The sequence below is a fragment of the Erithacus rubecula genome, assembly GCF_903797595.1.
Source record: "Erithacus rubecula genome assembly, chromosome: 29".
Classification (NCBI taxonomy): Eukaryota; Metazoa; Chordata; class Aves; order Passeriformes; family Muscicapidae; genus Erithacus; species Erithacus rubecula.
In genome coordinates this window covers 273,424-293,989 of record NC_136681.1, presented here as the reverse complement: position 1 = coordinate 293,989, position 20,566 = coordinate 273,424, and the positions used below count along the sequence as shown (strand labels likewise).

General features: G+C 54.1%; 2 protein-coding genes and 1 long non-coding RNA gene across 3 annotated transcripts in view; 2 read left to right on the top strand and 1 right to left on the bottom strand.

Annotated features, from left to right (window-relative positions):
• Positions 1-308: 308 nt before the first annotated feature.
• On the top strand, positions 309-2,111 carry LOC306813517. The gene is made up of 3 exons (XR_013776994.1): positions 309-477; positions 1,845-1,912; positions 2,006-2,111. It is a non-coding gene; the product is annotated as an uncharacterized lncRNA (long non-coding RNA).
• Positions 2,112-3,230: 1,119 nt separating this feature from the next.
• On the bottom strand, positions 3,231-9,936 carry PROM2 (prominin 2). Its single transcript, XM_079328716.1, has 23 exons — positions 9,595-9,936; positions 9,364-9,413; positions 9,053-9,255; positions 8,826-8,946; positions 8,574-8,637; positions 8,406-8,495; positions 8,102-8,301; positions 7,945-8,019; positions 7,795-7,858; positions 7,519-7,678; positions 7,256-7,408; positions 6,806-6,929; positions 6,169-6,260; positions 6,010-6,094; positions 5,759-5,905; positions 5,602-5,673; positions 5,436-5,528; positions 5,286-5,339; positions 4,897-4,977; positions 4,226-4,294; positions 4,009-4,098; positions 3,783-3,889; positions 3,231-3,665 (listed from the first exon to the last, which is right to left on the bottom strand). The coding sequence occupies exons 1-23, from the start codon at positions 9,809-9,811 to the stop codon at positions 3,602-3,604; spliced, it is 2,475 nt and encodes an 824-aa protein (XP_079184842.1). The 5' UTR covers positions 9,812-9,936; the 3' UTR covers positions 3,231-3,601.
• A 2,807-nt stretch (positions 9,937-12,743) lies between these two features.
• LOC306813496 (RNA/RNP complex-1-interacting phosphatase-like) overlaps positions 12,744-20,566 on the top strand; it is a gene marked incomplete at its 3' end in the record, with an annotated part of 8,927 nt that continues 1,104 nt past the window's right edge. The window contains exons 1-9 of the mRNA XM_079328966.1: positions 12,744-12,829; positions 13,684-13,759; positions 14,763-14,894; positions 17,273-17,396; positions 17,761-17,821; positions 18,065-18,111; positions 18,646-18,721; positions 19,152-19,256; positions 20,183-20,488. Of these exons, the coding sequence (XP_079185092.1) occupies positions 12,795-12,829; positions 13,684-13,759; positions 14,763-14,894; positions 17,273-17,396; positions 17,761-17,821; positions 18,065-18,111; positions 18,646-18,721; positions 19,152-19,256; positions 20,183-20,488 (962 nt within the window). The 5' untranslated portion in view covers positions 12,744-12,794. The remainder of the gene's footprint in view (positions 12,830-13,683; positions 13,760-14,762; positions 14,895-17,272; positions 17,397-17,760; positions 17,822-18,064; positions 18,112-18,645; positions 18,722-19,151; positions 19,257-20,182; positions 20,489-20,566) is intronic.

The following is a 20,566-nucleotide window of genomic DNA, read 5'->3' as shown; positions in this document are numbered from 1 at the left end:
TCTGCTGCAGAAACAGCTTTAAAAGGAACATTTTGGGCACGGGGATGAAAATCTGAACAACTCTCCATGGCAGCTGTGTTGAGTCTCAGCTTCCTGAGCTGTTTTTAGGGGACAATGACAGAAACAGATGGAAGAGGTCACAGGATCCTTTTTGTGGAGAAGAAAAGGAGGTTGGTGCTCAATGGAAAACAGGGAGAAAAATCGAGGGAAGTGGAATAAGAATGGTGAAATTGAATGCTGTTAGAATTGCAGGAATAAGCTGATCCTGACAAAAGTGGCTGGACTTTTCCTGCATTTCTCCTCAGTTCCGGGAATAAAGAACAATTTGTGCCCTGGAATAGGAGCTGGGGAGCAGCACCTGGGCTGAGCAGAGCTCCCAGCCCAGCAGGGAAAGCTGACAAAGCTGCAGCCCTATGAATTATTGATTTTTTATGAATTATAGACACTTCTCAGGGCAGCAGGGACAGCAGGAGGGAGGTGAGGTATCCCAGGGGCTGAATTCCAAGGGGGGTTTAACAAGGAAAGTGGTTTAATCAACACCAGTTAAGTCCTTAGAGGGCAAAGAACACAGGTCCACATAAATTGAGTTAGGAAAAAAAAACCTCAAAGAACACAGATCCAGATAAACTGAGAGAAAAAAAACCTCAAAGAACACAGATCCAGATAAACTGAGAGAGAAAAAACTTAAAGAACACAGATCCAGATAAACTGAGAGAAAAAAACCTTAAAGAACACAGATCTAGATAAACTGAGAGAAAAAAACCTTAAATAACACAGATCCAGATAAACTGAGAGAAAAAAACCTTAAAGAACGCAGATCTAGATAAACTGAGATAGAAAAAAACAAACTCAACACAGATCCAGATAAACTGAGATTTAAAAATAAACAAACTCAGAGAATACAGATCCAAAAAAGCTGAGATAGGATGGATAAATAAAGACCTCAAATAACACAGATCTAGATAAAGATGGAAAAAACCAAACACAAATAACACAGATCTAGATAAACTGAGTTAGAAAAAACCAAACTCCAAGAATACAGATCCAAAAAATCTGAGATAGGATGGGTAAATAAAGACCTCAAAGAACACAGATTCAGATAAACTGAGATAGAAATAACCCAAACCCCTCTGACAGAGGAGACACCAAATCATTTAAAAATGCATTTAGGATCTAGAAATGAGCTGATTTCAGTCTTTAATTTACCAGTACAGGTAATGGAGGGGAGACAAGGTTCCTTTATGGGGGTGGTTAATGATAAATCCTGGTTTTGCTTGAGGTGAGCAATCATTATCCAGCTCATCCTCACTTTTTAATTTTTCCTGTACTAAACAAAGTGCCCTCCAGTTGGTTTAGGGCAATTTTCTAGATAATTCATGGGTGATTTACCATTAATTCAAATATCCTCACTTTTTTGATCCATCCACATTTCAGGCAAGGAACAGAGATATTAATGGATCTAAAACAGACATTTATTTTGGGGAGAATTCATTATTTGTCTTTTATTTAGAGAGGCCCAGTTACAAGAAATAACCTCAGGAAGAAGATCCAGCTGAATTAATCTCATTTTTTTTTGCAAAGCCACTGGATTTGATGACCTCAAAGCTCTTTTCCAGCCTGAACAGCTCCGGGTTTGTTTCTGTGGTTTCTTTAATCAGTGGATGGACTCAGTAAACATTATTGCTTTTATGTTATTTAACCTTTAAAGTCGATAATCCCTTTGCTCTCCTGCACCACCAAGTGGGTATTACAGTATTTAAAATAATGACTCTGCCATGAAGAGGGGCTTATAAAAAACAATACTTATAAAAACAAGGCGAGCCTCTCCTTTTTAATTATCTCAGAATTTTATGGCTTTAGGCCTTTGGAATGCATCCAGCTGGGATCATTTTATTTTCTGACTGAAGCCCAGGTAAAAATATCACTTTTTTACACACTTCTCCCCATCTCAACCCCCTCTAACCCCAAAATCCTCCTTTTTAACGCTGATTTCTGATTCTATCAGGTGGTTTCCAGATGGGCTGAGGACATCTCCGAGGATGGAGGCTCCTACAGAAATCCTTGGGGATTTCCACTCCCCAAATCCCTTTGGAAAAATCCTTTCCAATGCTGACCTCTGCCGGCTGAGGAGCTGCTCAAACCAGCAACTTGAATAATTCATAAACCAGGTGTTTTTATGGTTGCTGGCTGCGGGTAGAAAAGCCTTTTAATAATGCATAAAAATGGGGCATTTCTCTCTAGGCTGGCAAGCAGAGAGTGTTTTGGGGAGGGAAATTCTCGTTTGGTGGATCTGCAAACTCCTCTGTGGGTTTTGGTGAATAATTTGGTGGTTGGACAAAGCCCTGAGAAAGCAGGGGATGAAGGATCTGAATGAAAAGCAGGAATTACACACCAAAAAAAAAAAAAAAAAAAAAGTCACAAACTGGGCTGCCTTGGGATGGGGGGCAGAGCCCCCTGCCCCCATGGCCCTGTCACCCCCTCAGACCCCAGAGACCCCTCGGCCACAACCCCAGTCCTGAATCCCTCCTTGGCTGTGGCAGCTTCTCAACCTTGGAACCTTCTCAGCTCCTGAACCCCCCTGGCCACAACTGCAGCCCCAAAACCCCTCAGCCATGGCCCCCCTCATCCCCAAACCCCTCAGCCATGGCCCCCCTCATCCCCAAACCCCTCAGCCATGGCCCCCCTCATCCCCAAAACACCCTCAGCCATGGCCCCCCTCATTCCCAAAACACCCTCAGCCATGGCCCCCCTCATCCCCTGAGCCCCTCAGCCATGGCCCCCCTCAGTCCCAAAACTGCTCAGCCATGGCCCCCTCATCCCCAAAACTCCTCAGCCATGGCCCCCCTCATTCCCAAACCCCTCAGCCATGGCTCCCCTCATCCCCAAAACTCCTCAGCCATGGCCCCCCTCATCCCCTGAGCCCCTCAGCCATGGCCCCCCTCATCCCCTGAGCCCCTCAGCCATGGCTCCCCTCATCCCCAAACCCCTCAGCCATGGCCCCCTCATCCCCAAAACTCCTCAGCCATGGCCCCCCTCAGTCCCAAAACCCCTCAGCCATGGCTCCCCTCATCCCCAAAACCCCTCAGCCATGGCCCCCCTCATCCCCAAAACACCCTCAGCCATGGCTCCCCTCATCCCCAAACCCCTCAGCCATGGCCCCCCTCATCCCCAGAGCCTCTCAGAACCGTTCCCTGTGGATAACGGGCGCCAACAAAGGATCCAAGGGCAGTTTTTTAGAGGAGGGTTTTAATGTGCCCCACAGCGCCCGGGAGTCCCCGGAGTGAGGAATTGCCGTAGGGCAGCGGTGGGCGCCCTTCCCTGAGGGTGTGAGGGGTGGGGGGAGCCGGGGGAGCCTCCCCTCCCAGCCGGGACAGCCGGGCTCAGGGAACCATCCCCGGGATCCCAAATGGCCGGGAGTCCCACACCCGGGAAGGACGCCAGGCCTCAAAAGACACCGAGAAAGAGACAGAGAGGGCCCAAAGCCCTGAGAGGTGCAGAGGGATCCGGAGCCCTGCAGTGCTTTGGGTTTGTGGGAGCCCCCGGAGGGTCGGGCTCGGGTTTGTGGGAGCTCCTGGGACCCCGCACCCGGCAGAGCCCCGTCCTAAAGCTTGAGCGCCGTGACACGGGGAATGTGGAAGGGACAGGTCTCCTCTGAGCCCGTGGAGCTGCAAAGAAGAAGAAGAAAGCACGAGGGATGGTCAGGGAGGAGTCCACACCCCCTGTCCCCCTGTCCCCCCCGTCCCCATGTCCCCATGTCCCCGTGTGTCCCCCCATCCTCTCACATGAGCCGGTTGCGGATGGGGCGGAAGTGTTTGGTGAGTCTGACGGCGAAGATGATGTTGGGGATGAGGAAGAAGGTGCAGCAGCCCAGGCTGAACCAGAAGGCGTTCTGCAAGGAGAGCGCACGGGGCTGAGCTGTGCGGGCAGGGCGGGGGCAGCCCCCGGGCTCCGGGAGGGTTTGGGGAGCCTCGCTGCTCGCCTAGGAGCCCCACGGAGGGCGATCCTTACCCAGGGGTCAGCGATGCGGTCGCACAGGATGACCCGCGCGTTGTCCAGGGCCGTGGCGAGCGGCTGGCACGAAGCCACATCCTCCCTCAGCTGGAACGAGGAGCAGGGACAAGGTGTCAGCCCACGCCTGGCTGCTGGGGCGCATTTTGCTTGCGGGAGGGATCCGTGGGGGCTCCTGGACCCCAACAATCCCCGCGGGGTGACGGGGAGCACTCACCGTCTGCCCGATCCAACTGAGGTACTGGGCGAAATACCGCAGCTCCTTCCTGGTGAAGCAGCCGAGCTCCTGGGCAGGGGAAAGGCAGCGCGGATGGAACCCCGCGTTTCCCCAGCACGGATGGATCCTCGCACTCCCTAGCCCGGCCCCATCCCTGCACTCCCTAGCCCGGCTCCATCCCCGCACTCCCCAGCCCGGCTCCATCCCCGCGTTTCCCCAGCCCAGCTCAATCCCCGCACTCCCCAGCCCGGCTCCATCCCTGCACTCCCCAGCCCGGCCCCATCCCCGCACTCCCCAGCCCGGCTCAATCCCCGCGTTTCCCCAGCCCGGCTCAATCCCCGCACTCCCTAGCCCGGCTCCATCCCCGCACTCCCCAGCCCGGCCCCATCCCCGCACTCCCTAGCCCGGCTCCATCCCCGCACTCCCCAGCCCGGCCCCATCCCCGCACTCCCCAGCCCGGCTCCATCCCCGCGTTTCCCCAGCCCGGCTCAATCCCCGCACTCCCCAGCCCGGCTCCATCCCCGCACTCCCCAGCCCGGCTCTCTGGACCACTGTCGGCTGGAAAATGAGGGCTGAAGGCTCCCGGTGCCCTCTCTCAGCGCCCTGTTCTCCCTCTTTCCTTCTCGCTGTGGGGAATTCTACCCCCGATGGTTCATCCAGCCCCGCCTCACCTGCCGGAGGATCTGCTGGGCTTGCACGGGCAGCCGGGCTTCCACCGAAGCCGTGGTGGCCAGCGTCCTCTTCACCCGCTCCTGGGGAAGCACAGGGAGGGCAGAGCATCCTTAGGGCCCGGAGCAGCGGGATGGGTGCCCGAGGGGTGCAGGGAGCAACCCCGAGCTCAAAATCGTGTCTGGTTGCCGGAGGGCAGGGGAAGAGGGATGTGCCCTGAGCCGGGGGATTTCTGATTTGAGACAGCAAATCTAATCACTAGAGGAAACTAATTCTCCTGGATGATATTTTTCCTGGCTCTGCCATCACCCTGCAAATGTGGGGGTTTTTTGGCAGATGGGACCCATGGGGAACCACAAGTTTTTTGGGGCTGGAAGAGACGCGTGAGTACCTTGAGGTGCGGTGCCAAGCGGGAGAGGAACTGGACGCTTTCCCCCAGCTTTGCCTGTGGGACAGGGAGGTGAGAAAGGATCAGAAACCTCTTTTTCCCCTTCAAGAGGGTGCCAGTGGCACCGCTGCCACCAGCCCAGCGCGGACTCACCACCAAAGCCTCCTGCGACTGCACCGTGGAGTTCTGCATGTGCCACAGCGCCCGCGCCTCTGCTGCCAGCCGCCCGGCCACCGTGCTGTTCCTCTGCGGGGCACAGCGGGGTGAGCGCGCCCCCGTGGGCACCGAGGGCTCCCCCGCCGCTTGCCCCGCCGCTCACCTGCATTTTCTGCAGCCCCTCGAGGTTCCTCGCCAAGCCGGGCAGGCTGGTCTGCACCACCGGGTTTTTCATCTGCAGGGAAATGGAGTCGGGAGCTGCCCAAAATCCAGCCCCGCTGTGGGGCACATCCTGCAGCACCACCGCCAGCACCCCTCACCTCCTCCTGGAAGCGCCCGTAATCCACCTCGTCCACCCCGCTGCGGGCGAAGGTCTCCAGGTCCTGCCTGCCCTCGCTGCGGAGGAGCCGCACGTCTCCCAGGTTCGCCGTGAATTCGCCCAGGCGTTTTTGGAAATCAGCCGCGTACTGTGCGGGTCAGACAAAGGGTTCTGCAGGGCTCCCAGTAACCCCAGCACAGCTCGTGCGTCCCCCTGCCGCTGCCGGCAGCTCTGGCCTGAGCCAGCCCTCACCTTGGGGGTTCTCAGGTGTTCGTCCAGGTCGTAGGACCTGTCGAGCTGCAGCACCTCCCAGAGCCCCGCGCCGCTCTTGCACTCCCTGGAAGGCAGAGGGACATTGGCAGAGCAATCCCAAATCCGCCCTGGCTGCCCGGGGGGTCCTGCGGCGCTCACCGGTACGCGGAGCTGAGGTTGGAGTCCCTCCTGAGGTTGAGGTGGTGGGTGACGTTCATGGACGGAGGGAGATTCCCGGGGGTGTCGATGAACTGGGCCAAACAGGAGAATCAGGGTCAGGGTAAGGCACAGGCGCTCCCAGCAGTGATTCTGGGGGTGCTGTGCCCTCGCAGATGCATCCTGAGGTAGTTCAGGGTAGCCTGAACCAATTTGTGCCTTTATTTGCTCGCGGTAGCCTGAGCTAATTTTGCCTTTATTTGGACATTGCCACTGCGGAGCCTCGCCGGGGGTGTTTGGAGGGACAGCACCGTGGTGGGACCTCCCCTGTGTATCACTGCCGTGGGAAGAGTCCCTATCCCAACCCCGCTCCCCCAGTCCCATCACACCGAGCTGCCGGTCCCAAGCACCCCAGGGATGCCCAAGGATCAGGAAACAGCAATTAGGAAGCGAATTAACAGCACAAGGGCAATTCCCAGCTGATGATGCAAATCCGAGGAGCTAATCCTAAACTTAATCGTCTGGTCTAGGACGGGGCTTTTCCAGGCGGATTTAGGGGGAGGACACAGAGCCTTTGGAGGTGTTCTGGTGCACGGAAGGAGAGATTTACAGGGCGATAGGTGGATGTGTGACCACCCACCTTATAAATCTCCTGGTTGACCCAATTCCTGCAAACCAGCGTCTGGATGTTGCCCCCGACCAGGAAGGTGGCGAAAACCAGTAGGATGAGGAGCCAGGAGAACAGGAAAGCCAAGCCCACGCCGCTGAAAGAGGGAGAGGAGGCGCCCGTGGTGGCTTTGCAGACCCGAGCGGGCAGGAAGGGGCCTGCCCGTCCAGCTGCAGCCCCGCGGCTCCTTCCCGAGCCCGGGCACGCCGGGCTGGGCAGGGCGCTGGGAGCGGGTGTGCCGGGCAGCGGGAGCTGCCAGCTCCCAGGGAGGAGCAGCTTCTCCCAAACCTGCCGGCGCAGGCGGTGGCTTCAAAAGCTTTTCCGATGGGACGGTTCCCAGTCCCTCCCTTGGCTTTGCCCGGGTTTTTTTTTTGAGGGGTGTGTGAGATGGAGCAGCCCCCCAGCATCCAGAGAGACTCTTACACCAGGAGAAACTTGGCGCCAGCTTCTCCTCGGCACTCGTAGTCGCTGGGGTCCTCCCGCTTGGAAAGCCCGTACGCCCCCAGGGCCATTCCCGTCACGTTGCAGGCGAGGATGAGGAGGATGATGGAGCACAGCACCGTGCCCGCGATCCACCTGGAGGGAGCAGCAGCAGGGCACAGCCTCGAGATGCGGGGCTGAGGCTCCTGGAGCTCGCGGCCCTTCTGTGCTGCACCCCCTGTGCCCCGTCCTGTCCCCAGTGTCACCTGTACCGCTCGAAGCGCTCCGCCTCCCGCAGGTACGGCTGGCTCCGCTCCTCCGCCTTCAGCAGCGCCTCGCTCACGGGCCGCGTGTAGTCGGGGAGGGGGAAGCCATCGGCGATGGACTGCACCTTCTCCGCCGTGCGAGCCAAATCGCCCCGCAGATCTGCGGGGCCAAGGCTGTGCTGGAGGGGCGGACGGTCCCTGTACCCCACCCTGTGTCCCCAAGCTGGGATTCAGCACGAGAAGGATGTCCCCACTCGGTGTGGCAGCCCCACTCACCCTGGATGACCTGCGCCATCCTCTCCACGGCCAGCTCCGGGATGGAGTTGAAGGTGCCATTGCCCTGCAAGGAAAGAGGGGATGCTGAGCAGCTCAGCTGGAGCTGCCTGCTGGACCCCAACCCCCCACGCTTCACCCCGACCCCCCAACCTGGCGAATCATCTCCGCAAAATCACTTCGGGGCAGACCGGCCAGCGCCTTCAGCACCTTCTCCACCGACGGCACCTTGGAGTGGGAGAAGGAGCCCGTGAGCCGCGGGCCAGCCGGGAGGGAAGGTGACGCTGGGGAACAAGGGCCCGGTGCCCACCTTGCCGTAGTCGGCGCCCAGCTCCAGGCCCTGTGCCCTGCCCAGGACGCTGGCGCAGGAGGTGCAGCGCGGGTCGTCCAGGAGCGCGACCACGCGGCGCCTTCGTTCCCGCAGCGCCGGCTCCAGCTCGGCCCGCGCCGCCGCCAGCGCCCGCGCCGTCCTGTGCAGAATCTGTAAATGGTGCAGCGAGGTCTGTAGGTCTTAAAGAGAAAGCCCAGGGCTAGTTCACGCTGCTCCGCTCGGCCAGCCCGGCGAGGCTTCGGCCCCGGTGGCGGTCCCGGGGACAGCCGCGCTCCGGCCGTACCTCCGGCCCTGTCCTGCAGGTCCGCCAGCGCCGAGTAGGTCATGGCCTTGAGCTGTCCGTGGATGGAGAGCCCCACGCTCCTGCTGAGCCCTGCAAGGCACCGAGGCATCGTCAGTGCCTCATCCATCCCCGGGGCAAGCTCGGGGTGCCGCCCGGCGCCGTGCTTACCACCCAGGTCGGAGATTATCTGCTTTCGAGGCACCTCGAACGTGTCCACCACCGTCTGCACCCCCTGCCAGGAAAGAGGAGCAGGTCAGGAGGGGGTAGCAGCCGGCGGCAGGGGAGGGAGCCCCGCGTTGCCATTCAAAATACATTTTAAATGCAGCCACGTCACCTTGCCTGCCAAACTACCCCCTGAGGGAAATGCGGCCATCCCTGGGCAGCGCCCCATGCCGGGGGCGAGGCCGCTCGGGGACCCACCTGGGGGACATTGGCAAGGTGCTGTCGCAGCGTGCGCAGGGTGGAGGGCACAGCCCCCAGCCCCGGCTCCATCTGCCCCTTCACCCGCTGGCTGGTGACGAAGGCGCAGGTGACGCTGATCCTGCGAGGGATGATGAGCAGGCGGTGACGGCGCTGCCCGGCAGAGCCTCCCCGTCCCGGTTCTCCCCGCCCAGTGCGAGTTTTGGGGGGCGATTTGGGGGACTCACAGGATGACGAGGGAAGTGAAGGACAGGCAGGCCAGCAGGCAGCGACGACGGCAGCCCAGCGAGCGCCGGTGGGCGCGGAGGCGGCCCCCGCAGCGCCGCCGGCTCCGGCAGTAGCAGAAGCACATCCCGGCCACCGGCACGGCCACGGTGAAGAGCAGAGCCACGGCGGCACAAACGACATAGCCCAGCTCGTACTGCACCACCTGCGCCACGGGAGAGCCTCGTGGGCACCTCTGCACCGAGCTCGGGCCGCTCGCTCCGGGTGCCCTGAACCATCCCCATGGCATCCCCTGCCCCACATCCCGGCTCACCTGCGACGTCCGCACCGAGCCGGGGTCATTCAGGGCTGTCCTGAGCAGCTCTGCAAAAAAATAAATCCCGGCACAGGTAGAGGAGACCCCACCCGATGCATTCCCAACCCTCCTGGGGCAGCAGCACCGGGACAGAGGCAGAATCCTCCTCCTGAACTCCTGGGTTCCCCTGGAGCCGCTCCAGGTGAGTCCCAGCCGCGCAGGGTCGCGGCTCCCCGGCTCGGGGCTCACCTGTGGGCAGCGGGTTTTGCTGGATGAGGTCCAGGCAGCGCCGGACGAGGCCGTAGAGGGGATCGAGCGAGCTGGGCACGCGGTGCAGCGCCGGCACCCGGATCTCGGCGTGCCTGTCGGTGAAGCGCAGGACGCCGCCGGGGCTGGAGGGGTGGCACTGCTGGCTGGCAGCGGGATGCAGCAGTGCCCAGGCCAGCAGCAACCCGACCGCCCGCATGGCTCCGGCCGTGGCGAGCAGAGAGCCGGGGGCTCCTTCAGCCTGCGAGCGGGCGGAGGGGCATTCCCGGCCCCGGACGGCTCGCTCCAGCTGGGCTGCTGCTCCGGGAAACCTGCCTGACGGGTCAGCCGCCGCGCAAAGCCCAGACGCTGCCGTGGCTTGTTCCCCCCACGGGCTGCCCGGGGCGGCTGGGCTTGGCGGGGCTGCGTGGAGGCGTCTCCCAAACCATCCCAGGCCTGTTTCGCAACCCTCGGCATCCCTGAGTCACCGCTGCGGGGTCCCCGCTGTCGAGGCCTTTCCCCCAACCCATGGCAAAGCCTCCCCGGGGTTTTGGGGAGAGGGACGGGGGGGAGGTGAACCCCCTGTCCTTGTGCTTGGTTCTCCACCCTACCGAAGCCTCCTTGGAAGTGGGGATCTGGGATTTTGGGCATCACTTGGGGAGTGGGAAAGCCCTTGTGGGGGGACCCTCATATGTGGATGGGGTACCCGGGGCTCAGAATCACTCTTTGGAAAAGCATCTCGAGATCCGGGGTAGCAACAAGAAGGCAAAATAAGGAGGAACACGTGGAGAGGGACCCAGCTGCCCACTCGCCGGCCGGGTGTGAGATGAATTATCCAACCTCAGCCAGCGCCTGTCTCACAGCCCGAGGCGGCCACGGCTCCTTCCCAGGGCCCGGATCCTACTCGCCGGCATGGATCGAGCGCTAATTACAGGCTGGGCTAGAAGCGCAGGAGGTTCAACCTGATCTCTTGGTGCGGGGGGAGCAGCCCCGCTGTGCCCAGGCGGCCCCGGGGCATCCCGAGAGCCCGGACCCTGCTCGGCCGGGCGGGTCGGACCGGCCCTTCCCAGCGCCGCCTGCCCACGGCCCCGTCTCCCCGGCGTTGATGCTAATGCGGCTGGTTCCCCTCCCTCTGGAAAAGGGGCTTTCCTCCCAGCAGCTTTTTTTTTTTCCAGGCTGGTCCCCACCACCTGCTTGGGAATGGGATGTTGTGGGCAGGAAAATCCTGTCCCGGCTTGGCTTGTCCCATCCTGGGCTAGAAAAGCCTGGGATTTTCAGCGCGGTTCGTTCATGTGTGAGTGTGGCTGTGCACGGCAAGGGAGCCCACGCTACTGCTGGGGCACTGATGGGGATGATTTCCCACCATGATTTCCCATCTTCATGGCGATTTCCCAACCACATCCTCGATTTCCCGTTCCCACGGTGATTTCCTAACCCCCAACCTGGATTTATCCATTCCCCAAATCCACGAGGATTTGCCATCCCATCATGACTCCCATGTCCATGATGATTTCCCATCCCCACAATAATTTCCTACACCCACCATCATTTCCCATGGTGATTCCTCCATATCCACGATCTTTTGCATGGCCAACAATCTTCCATCCCAACAATATTTTTAGGAGTGGAGATGATTTTCACGTCCAAGGGGAAGGGATGGAGTGCCACCGTGTGCCCCAATGGTGGGGTGGGATGATTTTGAGAAGGTTTTGGGTTGCTTTTGTTCTCTCTTTTCCTTGCCCAAGGTACAACTGATGCTCCCATCTGTGTTTGAGCCATGCCAGCACAGCGTGGGTGTGACAGGGAGCCCGTGGGGCAGCACTTTAGGGTGGCACTTGTGGGATACCTGTGGGAATGGGGTAGGGATGCTGGGTCCAGGCATGTTGATGCCAGGATGGGGTCGGGGATGCTGATCCTGGGAGTTCCAGCATTAATTAGGGACACTGGGGATACCAGCACCAAGTCAGGAGTTCTGGTACTGGCACGGGCTGGGGATGCCAGTCCAAGGTGCTGCTGGGACTGGGACAGTGGTACTGGTACCAGCAAAGAGACACGCACTGGAGTCATGGTGCTGGTGCTGGTACTGGAATGGTGATGCTGGTGCTGGTACTGGGGCAGTGACAGTGGTTCAGTCCCGATGTGGTGGCACCGCTTCAGTCCTGTGGCAGTGATGCTGGGTTGGTCCTGGTTTGGTGGCCGCAGCTCGGTCCCGGTTCGGTCCCGGTTCAGTGGCTCTGGTTCGGTCTCGGTTCGGTCCCTGTTTGGTCCCAGTTCAGTGGCTCTGGTTCGGTTCCCATTCGGTGCCGGTTCGGTCCCGGTGCCATGGCTTTGGTTCGGTGCTGGTTCGGTGCCAGTTCAGTGCCCGTTCGATCCCGGTGCGGTGGCTCCGGTTCGGTTCTGGTTCGGTGCCGGTTCGGTGCCGGTGCCGTGGCTCCGGCTCGGTGCCGGTTCAGTGCTGGTTTGGCCCTGGTTCAGTGGCTCCGGTTCGGTCTCGGTTCAGTGGCTCCCGTTCGGTGAAGGTTCGGTGCTGGTTTGACTCCGGTCCGGTGCCGATTCGGTCCCGGTGCGGTGGCTCCGGTTCAGTGCCCGTTTGGTGCCGGTTCGGTCCCGGTTCAGTGGCGCCGGTTCGGTGCTGGTTCGGTCCCGGTTCGGTGCCGGTGCCGTGGCTCCCGTTCGGTGGCGGTTCGGTACCGGTTCTATCCCGGTTCCGTGACTCTGGTTCGGTGCCGGTTCGGTGCCGGTTCTGTCCCGGTGCCGTGGCTCCGGTTCGGTGCCGGTTCGGTCCCGATTCGGTCCCGGTTCAGTGGCTCCCGTTCGGTGCCGATTCGGTGCCGGTTAGATCCCGGTACCGTGGCTCAGGTTCGGTCCTGGTGCCGTGGCTCTGGCTCGGTGCCGGTTCAGTGGCCCCGGTTCGGTGCCGGTTCAGTGGCCCCGGTTCGGTGCCGGTTCGGTGCCGGTGCCGTGGCTCCGGTTCGGTCCCGGTTCAGTGGCCCCGGTTCGGTGCCGGTGCCGTGGCCCCGGTTCGGCGCCGCTCCGGGGCTGCAGTACCGCCCGTGACCGTAGGCGGCGCGATTGCCCCGGGGCGCCGCGCGGGAGCCGTGACCCTCTGATGGGCGCGGTCTCTGCTTGGGGGCGTGGCCCGCGCGGCTCCACGCGGCGGGCGCGGAAGTGACGTCACGCGCGGACGCTGCGCCGTCGCAATCATGGCGGGCCGGGGGTCCTGCCGCGTCCCGGAGCGGTGAGCGCGGCCCCAGCGCGGCCCCGGGGCTCCCGGCTGCTGGGAGCGACCCAAAACCCGGCCGGGACCGGGCAGTGGCAGCGCTGCTGCACCGTCCCGTGGGTGCCGGGGGGTGGGGAACGAGGAACTCCGGGACTCAGGGGTTTGAAGGTCCCAGGCCTGGGGAGGCCTGAGGATTTCTGGGCAGGATGGGGGTTGAGGGTCCCTGAGCGAGGGAGGGTTTGGGAGTCCCGGGACCAGTGGAGATTTGAGGGGGGAATTTGGAGTTCTGGGTCTGGTGGAGGTTTGAGGGCTCTAGGCTTGAGTGTGCCCAGAACTGGGGGAATTTAAGGGTCCCTGGGCAGTTTGAGGGTCCAGAACTGGGGGGGAATTTGAGGGTCCCTGGGCAGTTTGAGGATCCCCAGGACTGGGGGGAATTTGAGGGTCCCTGGGCAGTTTGAGGATCCCCAGGACTGGGGGGAATTTGAGGGTCCCTGGGCAGTCTGGGGGTCCCCAGACTGTGGGTTTGGCAGTCAGGGGCTCCCTGCACACGGGGGGTTGTGATGCTCTGATCCCAGTGGGGGTTCGAGGCTCCTCGGTGCTTTGGTGCTCCCCAGGCTGGGGCAGGTGTGTTGCCGGCCCTGGGGGTCTCTGCCCGGGGGTCTCAGCCCGGGGGTCTCTCCCCGGGGGTCTCTGTCTGGGGGCTCTGCCTGGGGGTCTCTGCCCGGGGGTCTCTCCCCGGGGGTCTCAGCCCGGGGGTCTCAGCCCGGGGGTCTCAGCCCGGGGGTCTCAGCCCGGGGGTCTCTGCCCGGGGGTCTCAGCCCGGGGGTCTCTGCCCGGGGGTCTCTGCCTTTCTCACTCCCCTCTGGGCCCAGGTGGACCGAGTACATCCCGCTGGGCTGCAGGATGCCGGGCACGCGCTTCGTGGCCTTCAAGGTGCCCCTGCAGGAGGTGAGGTGACACTGGGGGGTGACAGCTGGGGCTGATGTGGCTTGGTGGGGATTCCTCAGGGAATTGGTGAATCCACAGCTGGATTTTGGGAGTGGGGGCTGTGAGGGGTTGGTGTGGTGCTTAGAGAGGCTGAGACTGGACACAGCTGAAAGAATAAAGTGGATGTTTATTGAAAGGCCTTTAATGAGCAGTAGTGGATGCTGGCCATGAGTTTTCACACTTTTAGAAGTTTTGCTCCATTTACATATTGAGGTTAATTGTCCAATTACAGCTTCAGGCTATGAAGTCTCATCCTCCTTGTTTGCTGTCTTCAGTTCCCTGTTTATGCTTTTGGGGCTTGAAGTTGCACTTGGGTCTGATGGTTGTACCTGGTTCTCAAGCTGGAAAAGAATTGTTTTGTCTGACTCAGTTGTGAAGAGCTCTTGCTAACACTTACAAAACCCAGGCAGCACAGAATCTGAAAAATAGGAGAGCTGAAACTTAAAGCATCAGGTGTGGCAGCATCTGGGCCTGGGGCTGGGCTCTGTCCCCAGGAGGAGAGAAAATGTCCCCAAGCTGTGCCAGGGGAGGCTCAGGCTGCACATCAGAAGCAGTTTCTTCCTGGGAAAGGTGGTCAGACCTTGGAACTGCCCAAGGAGGTTTGGGGTCCCCACACCCAGAGGTGTCCAGGGAGCTCCTGGAGGTGGCACTGGGAGCTCTGGGCTGAGTCCCAACTTCCACCAGGAGAGCTGCAGAGCCTGGGTGTGTGTGTGTCACTGTGGGGTTCAAGTGTTCACTCACCCCTGGCAACTCTCAGCTGAGCTGCCCCAAAGCTCTGAGGCCCTGAGCACATCCCTGTCCACAGAACTAGATGAGTTTTAATGTCCTTTTCAGCCCAAACCACCCCAGGGTTCAGTGCCCAAACTGTTTTTTCCTGCTGCAGCCTTTGCTCTGTGCTGAGCCATCCACCCATCACAGCACACCCACATTGCAATAACTGCTTTAAAACATCTTTTTCCTGCAGAGTTTTCATAGGAACCTCCTGCCAGAAGAGAGATTTTCCCCTCATGACCTGATCAGGAAGGTGGAGGAGAGGCAGGAGGAGCTGGGGCTGATCATTGACCTGACATGCACCACACGTTACTATGGCCAGGAGGTCAGTGAGGCTGTGAAATTCTCCTCACAAACCCCAAACTGGGGCTTGGGGGCTTCTGGAAGGAGTGACACAGACAAGAGATTTCTTTTGGTTTAGTAGAATAGCTGATTTTTTTATTGTGCACAGTTTATTTCTGTATGGTGTGCAGTGGTTTGTAAAGGTTCCCTGGAAGTTTTACCAGCTTGGTTTTTTCTCATGTTTTTTTTCTTATAGTTTTTTTCCTTATGTGTTTTTTTTTCTTAAGTAGTTTTTTTCCTTGTGTAGTTTTTTCCTTGTGTAGTTTTTTCCTTGTGTAGTTTTTTTTCCTTGTGTAGTTTTTTCCTTGTGTAGTTTTTTTCCTTGTGTAGTTTTTTCCTTGTGTAGTTTTTTTCCTTGTGTAGTTTTTTTCCTTGTGTAGTTTTTTCCTTGTGTAGTTTTTTTCCTTGTGTAGTTTTTTTCCTTGTGTAGTTTTTTCCTTGTGTGTTTTTTCCTTGTGTAGTTTTTTTCCTTGTGTAGTTTTTTTCCTTGTGTAGTTTTTTCCTTGTGTAGTTTTTTCCTTATGTGTTTTTTTCCTTATGCTTTTTTTTTCTTTATGTGTTTTTTTCTTTATGGTTTTTTTTCCTTGTGTGTTTTTTTCCTTGTGTAGTTTTTTCCTTGTGTAGTATTTTTCCTTATGTGTTTTTTTTTTCCTTATGTAGTTTTTTCTTTATGTAGTTTTTTTTCCTTATGTTTTTTTTTCCTTGTATAGTTTTTTCCTTGTGTAGTTTTTAACTTATGTAGTTTTTTCCTTATGTGTTTTTTTCCTTGTGGTTTTTTTTTTCTTGTGTTTTTTATTCCTTGTGGTTTTTTATTCCTTGTGGTTTTTATTCCTTGTGGTTTTTTTTCCTTGTGTGGTTTTTTTTTCCTTATGGTGTTTTTTTTTCCTTATGGTGGTTTATTTTCTTTATGGTGTTTTTTTTCCTTATGGTGTTTTTTTCCTTTTGTTTTTCCCCCTTGCAGTTTTTTTCCCCCTTGCAGTTTTATCCCCTTGCACTTTCCACTAAGAACATTTCTCTTTGCTTGTTTTTTTCTTTTTTTTTTCTTATGGTTACAGTTTTTCTTATTGTTTTCTTATTATTTTTCTTATTGTTTTCTTATTTTTCTTATTGTTTCTATTAATAAATTTTCTCTTTATACCATTTGAAATTAAGCCTGTTTTATTTCCTCCTAATCTTATCTCACAGCAGAAAAATTTCAAATTAGTGAACCAAAACCACCACAATGGTATCAGAAATTTGAATTTCATGGGTTAATAAATCATTTAAATGTAATTGATTGATTACTAATGGCTAGTGTGTATAACTATTAAAGTTTTTTTTTTTTTTGTTTGTTTAGGTATGTTTATATTTTTCTTTTTAGGTATGTTTATTTTTCTTTTAGTTATGTTTATATTTTATTCTTTATGGGCTCTCACAGAATAGATTTTTTATTTTTGCAGGAATAGACTGTTTCCTCATAAAAATAAATTATTAAGTAAACTAATTCTTATTCTTATGATTCTTTTTATGGGAACTCCACAGATTAGCTTAGTTAGAATAACAAGGCCTAAACTATGCTTTATAAGTTGTTTTTTTTAATAAGATTTTATCAGTATGTGACACCTGGGAGGGGCTGGAATCCTCTGGCAGGGGGTGAGGAGAAAAAAAGAGCAAAGGCAGGAGAAATAATCCAGAATATTGGTACTCTGTCCAGGGAGTGAAACTTTTTACAACTGTGTATTGTAACAGCCTAGCTGGGACTCAGTTTTTTCATGCAGAAAAAGCAAATTTTTTATTTACATAACTCATTTTATACAGTTTTACAGACTTTGTGTTGAGCTCTTATTGGCTGATTGTTTTCTTGCCCCCTGACTCATTGGTTTAAAGATGTTTTGTGTGTCTGTGCTAAAAGACTTTCTTTTAATCAGATGTTTTCTACTGATTTTTACATCTATTGATTTTTACATCTTTTCTACTGATTTTGATGGATTTTTTTATTCAGGTGCACACTAGAATAGTTTTTTGTGTTAAGTGGCTTTTCATTTCTAAGGTTCCTTTTGCAAGCTACTGCTAGCAGGGTTTACTTTATCTTATAAATATCTTTATACTTATTTATGTTTTATATTTATAAAATACCTTTCTTTAATTATATATATATTTGTATTTTATATTATATATGTTTATATATATATATGTTTGTATAATTATATATATAATTAATATATATATATATTTATATAAGTTTATATAACTTACAAACTGTGTAGCTGCTTTTCAGGGCTTGGTGGGAAAACTGATCTTCTCCTGAATTATTACCTGGAATTCTTTAATTAATAAGAAATTAGTGCTTTTTCTGGAGTTGATTGAGTTTTTTTCCTGTAGGAACTGCCACCCACCCTTCGTTACTACAAGATCCTGACCATGGGCCACCAGATCCCAAACAGAAAAACCATCATGAGGTTCAAATACATTGTGAAAAAGTTTCTGACAGCCAACAAGGACAATGGTGAGTGTGGTGCTGCCAGCAGGGATTTCTTTTCTTTCTCTTAACTGTGGGAATTTCAAGGCAATAAATTGCTTTTTTTCCTTTGATAATCCAGACCAGCTTGGACAGGGCTTGGAGCAGCCCTGGGTGGGTTTTAAGGTCCTTTCCAACCCAAACCATTGCAGGATTCTCTGATGATTTGAGCCTTAATTGAGTTTGATTGTGCAGATGAGCTGCCAGAATTAATGAGCTGATGAGCTGAGTGCTAATTAGGCCATGGTGATGTGTGGGGTTGTTTCTGGTCATTGTGTCACTGGTGGGGATTGATGCAGATTGGAGAGATTTGGGAGGAAAAGCAGCTGCATGTCCCCTGTGTGTGTTGCAGATAAACTGATTGGGGTGCACTGCACACATGGCTTGAACAGGACTGGGTACCTGGTCTGCAGGTGAGTTCTGGGGCAGCTGGGGGGGCACTGGTGTGATTTGTGTGATCTCAGACTTGCAAGGATTTACAGCTTTTGTTAAGGAATCTTTTCACCTCCAAATCCACCCCAAAATACTGATCTTCCATTGGAGCACATGAATAAAGGGTTTAAAACTCCCCAGTCCTTTTATTTCTTGTTTGAATCATCACCAACCCCTCAGTGTTTTCATAATTAATTGTGTCATTAGATTTCTGCTCTGTGCAGGTACCTGATTGAGGTTGAAGGCATGGAGCCAAATGCTGCCATAGAATGTGAGTGTCCTGCTGCCATGGGGAGAGTTCAGGGAGGTTTGGGATGGCTCAGGGAGGGTTAAAACCCTTCTGGAATGTTTCAGTTATTCAGCAGCTCCAGGGGGTGACTTCTTGTGGTGGTTTGTAAAGATTTCCTGAGATCCTTATTAAAAAAAAAAAGAAATCATAAACTAAAATTTCACTTTTTTAAAGCTATTAGAAAACCCTCTTCTTTCCCTGTAACACAAAAATATTATAAATATAACTGTTCTGATTATAAATATAAGTAAACATTAGTGTTTAAAATAAACAAATGTTAAAATTACTAATTATTTTCTATGCATTTTAAGTAAATAAAGTGGTCTGAAGTATTATTTTTTTTATAATTTCTAGTAATAAATTTTTTTTTTGGTACCATTTAAAATTAAACCTGCATTAGCTTCCTCCTAATCCTATCTAACAACAAAAATTCAAATTCATAAACCCAAACCACTACATTTATTAGTGTTTTTACCCAGTTACAAACTGAAACCAAACCACTCTGTCTCTCCCCAGTGTTCAACAAGTGTCGAGGGCATCCCATAGAAAGGACCAACTACATCCAGGATCTGCAGAAAAGAGCCCTGAAAAAGTGAGTCTGGGTGTTCCAGGAGTGAGGAGAGCTGCTGGGGAGGGGTGGAAGAACCTCAGGGGGGCTCCAGGAGGGTGTCAAACCCACAGAGGGCAGGGGTAGGTGGGATGTTGGGCAGAAATCCCCTCCCTGTGTGGGTGATGATGGGCTGGGATGGAATTCCCAGAAAATCTGTGGTTTCTCCATCACCAGAAGTGTCCAAGGTCAGCTTGGGCAGCCTGGGATAGGGGAAGGTGTCCCTGCCCATGCAGGGATGGGGCTGGGTGGGGTTTAAGGTCCTTCCAACCCAAACCATGCTGGGATTGGAACTGGATGGAAACACCCCAAACCCCTTTTCTGGGTGTGCAGGGCTTGGGTGTGAGAGAGCTGATGTGATCACTGGTTTTCCTGTGAAAACATCTGGATTTGTCTTTAAAATTCCCTTCAAAAGCAGCTGTGAAGGGAAGAGCTTGGGCTCAGATGTCTCCAGGAGCAAAGGCAGTGCCCCAGCCAAGCCCCAAAAGCAGCTGGTGAAGCCCCCCCTGGCAGTGCCCAGGTAGGTGTTTGCCCCTTCCCCTCAGCAAAAAACAAATCAAATCCTAAATAAAAAGAAAAATCATAAACTAAAATTTCTTTTTTTTGACTATTAGAAAACTCTCTTCTTTCCTTATGACACATAAAACATTATAAAGTAAATATAACTGTTCTAACTATAAATATAAGTAAACATTAGTGTTTAAAATAAATATTGTATTATTATTACTAATTATTTTCTATACCTTTTCAGTAGGAAAAAAAAAGTAGTCTAAAGTATTATTCTAATTTTTTCCTTATAATTTCTAGTAATAAAGTTTCTCTTTGTACCATTTAAAGTTAAACCTGTACTGCCTTCCTTCTGACTCTATCTCACAACAAAATAATTTCAAATTGATAAACCAAAACCACTATATTTATTAATGTTTCTACCCACTTAGAAACTAAAACCAAAAGGAATAAAATTGGTATTTATGGACAAGATTCACCTTGGGCAGTGCAAGAGCCCAGCAGGGCTACACCCAAATCAAATCCCAGAGGGATCCTGGTTATGAGTTTTACATTTTAATAAGTTTTGGTTCATCTGCACCTTGTGGTTAATTGTCCAAACACAGCCCCAGGCTATGAAATCTCAGCCCCCTTCCCTGCCCCCCTCCCTTAGCCATTGTTTCTGCTTTTTGGGTGTCCTTGATTCTCCAGCTGGGAAGGGATTGTTTTGTCCAACCACCCTGTGAAGAGAATTCTGAAAAATATAAAAGCTAAACCCAGGCATGCACCTTGGGGAGATGGAAAACATCCTGCTGAAAACCTCCTGTCAGAAATCAGCAGTGAACCTCTCTGGGTGTTCTCATCTTTCAGGCAGCAGGAAAAGGCTCTGGCTGCAGAGGAGCCCAGGGTGTTCCCAAGCAGCCCTTTTTTTTGGGTGCTGACTCCCAAATTTCCTTGCAGGAACCCTGGCAGCAGCAAGAAGAAGCAGTGGACTGGCCCCACAGCTCAGGAACAGCCCCAGGAGCTGGGACACAGGGCCCTGGGCCAGGGGCAGCTGCAGCAGAAGAAGCAGAGGCAGCAGAAGTGGAACCACCTGGAGCAGAAGAAGCAGAGTCACCTGGAGCAGGATCACTTGGAGCAGAGGAAGAAGAAGAAGAAGTGGAATCACTTGGAGCAGAGGGAGCAGGATCACCTGGAGCAGGATCATCTGGAGCAGAGGCAGCAGAATCACCTGGAGCAGAATCACTTGGAGCAGAGGAAGAAGAAGTGGAATCACTTGGAGCAGAATCACTTGGAGCAGGATCACCTGGAGCAGGATCACCTGGAGCAGAGGAAGAAGAGAGA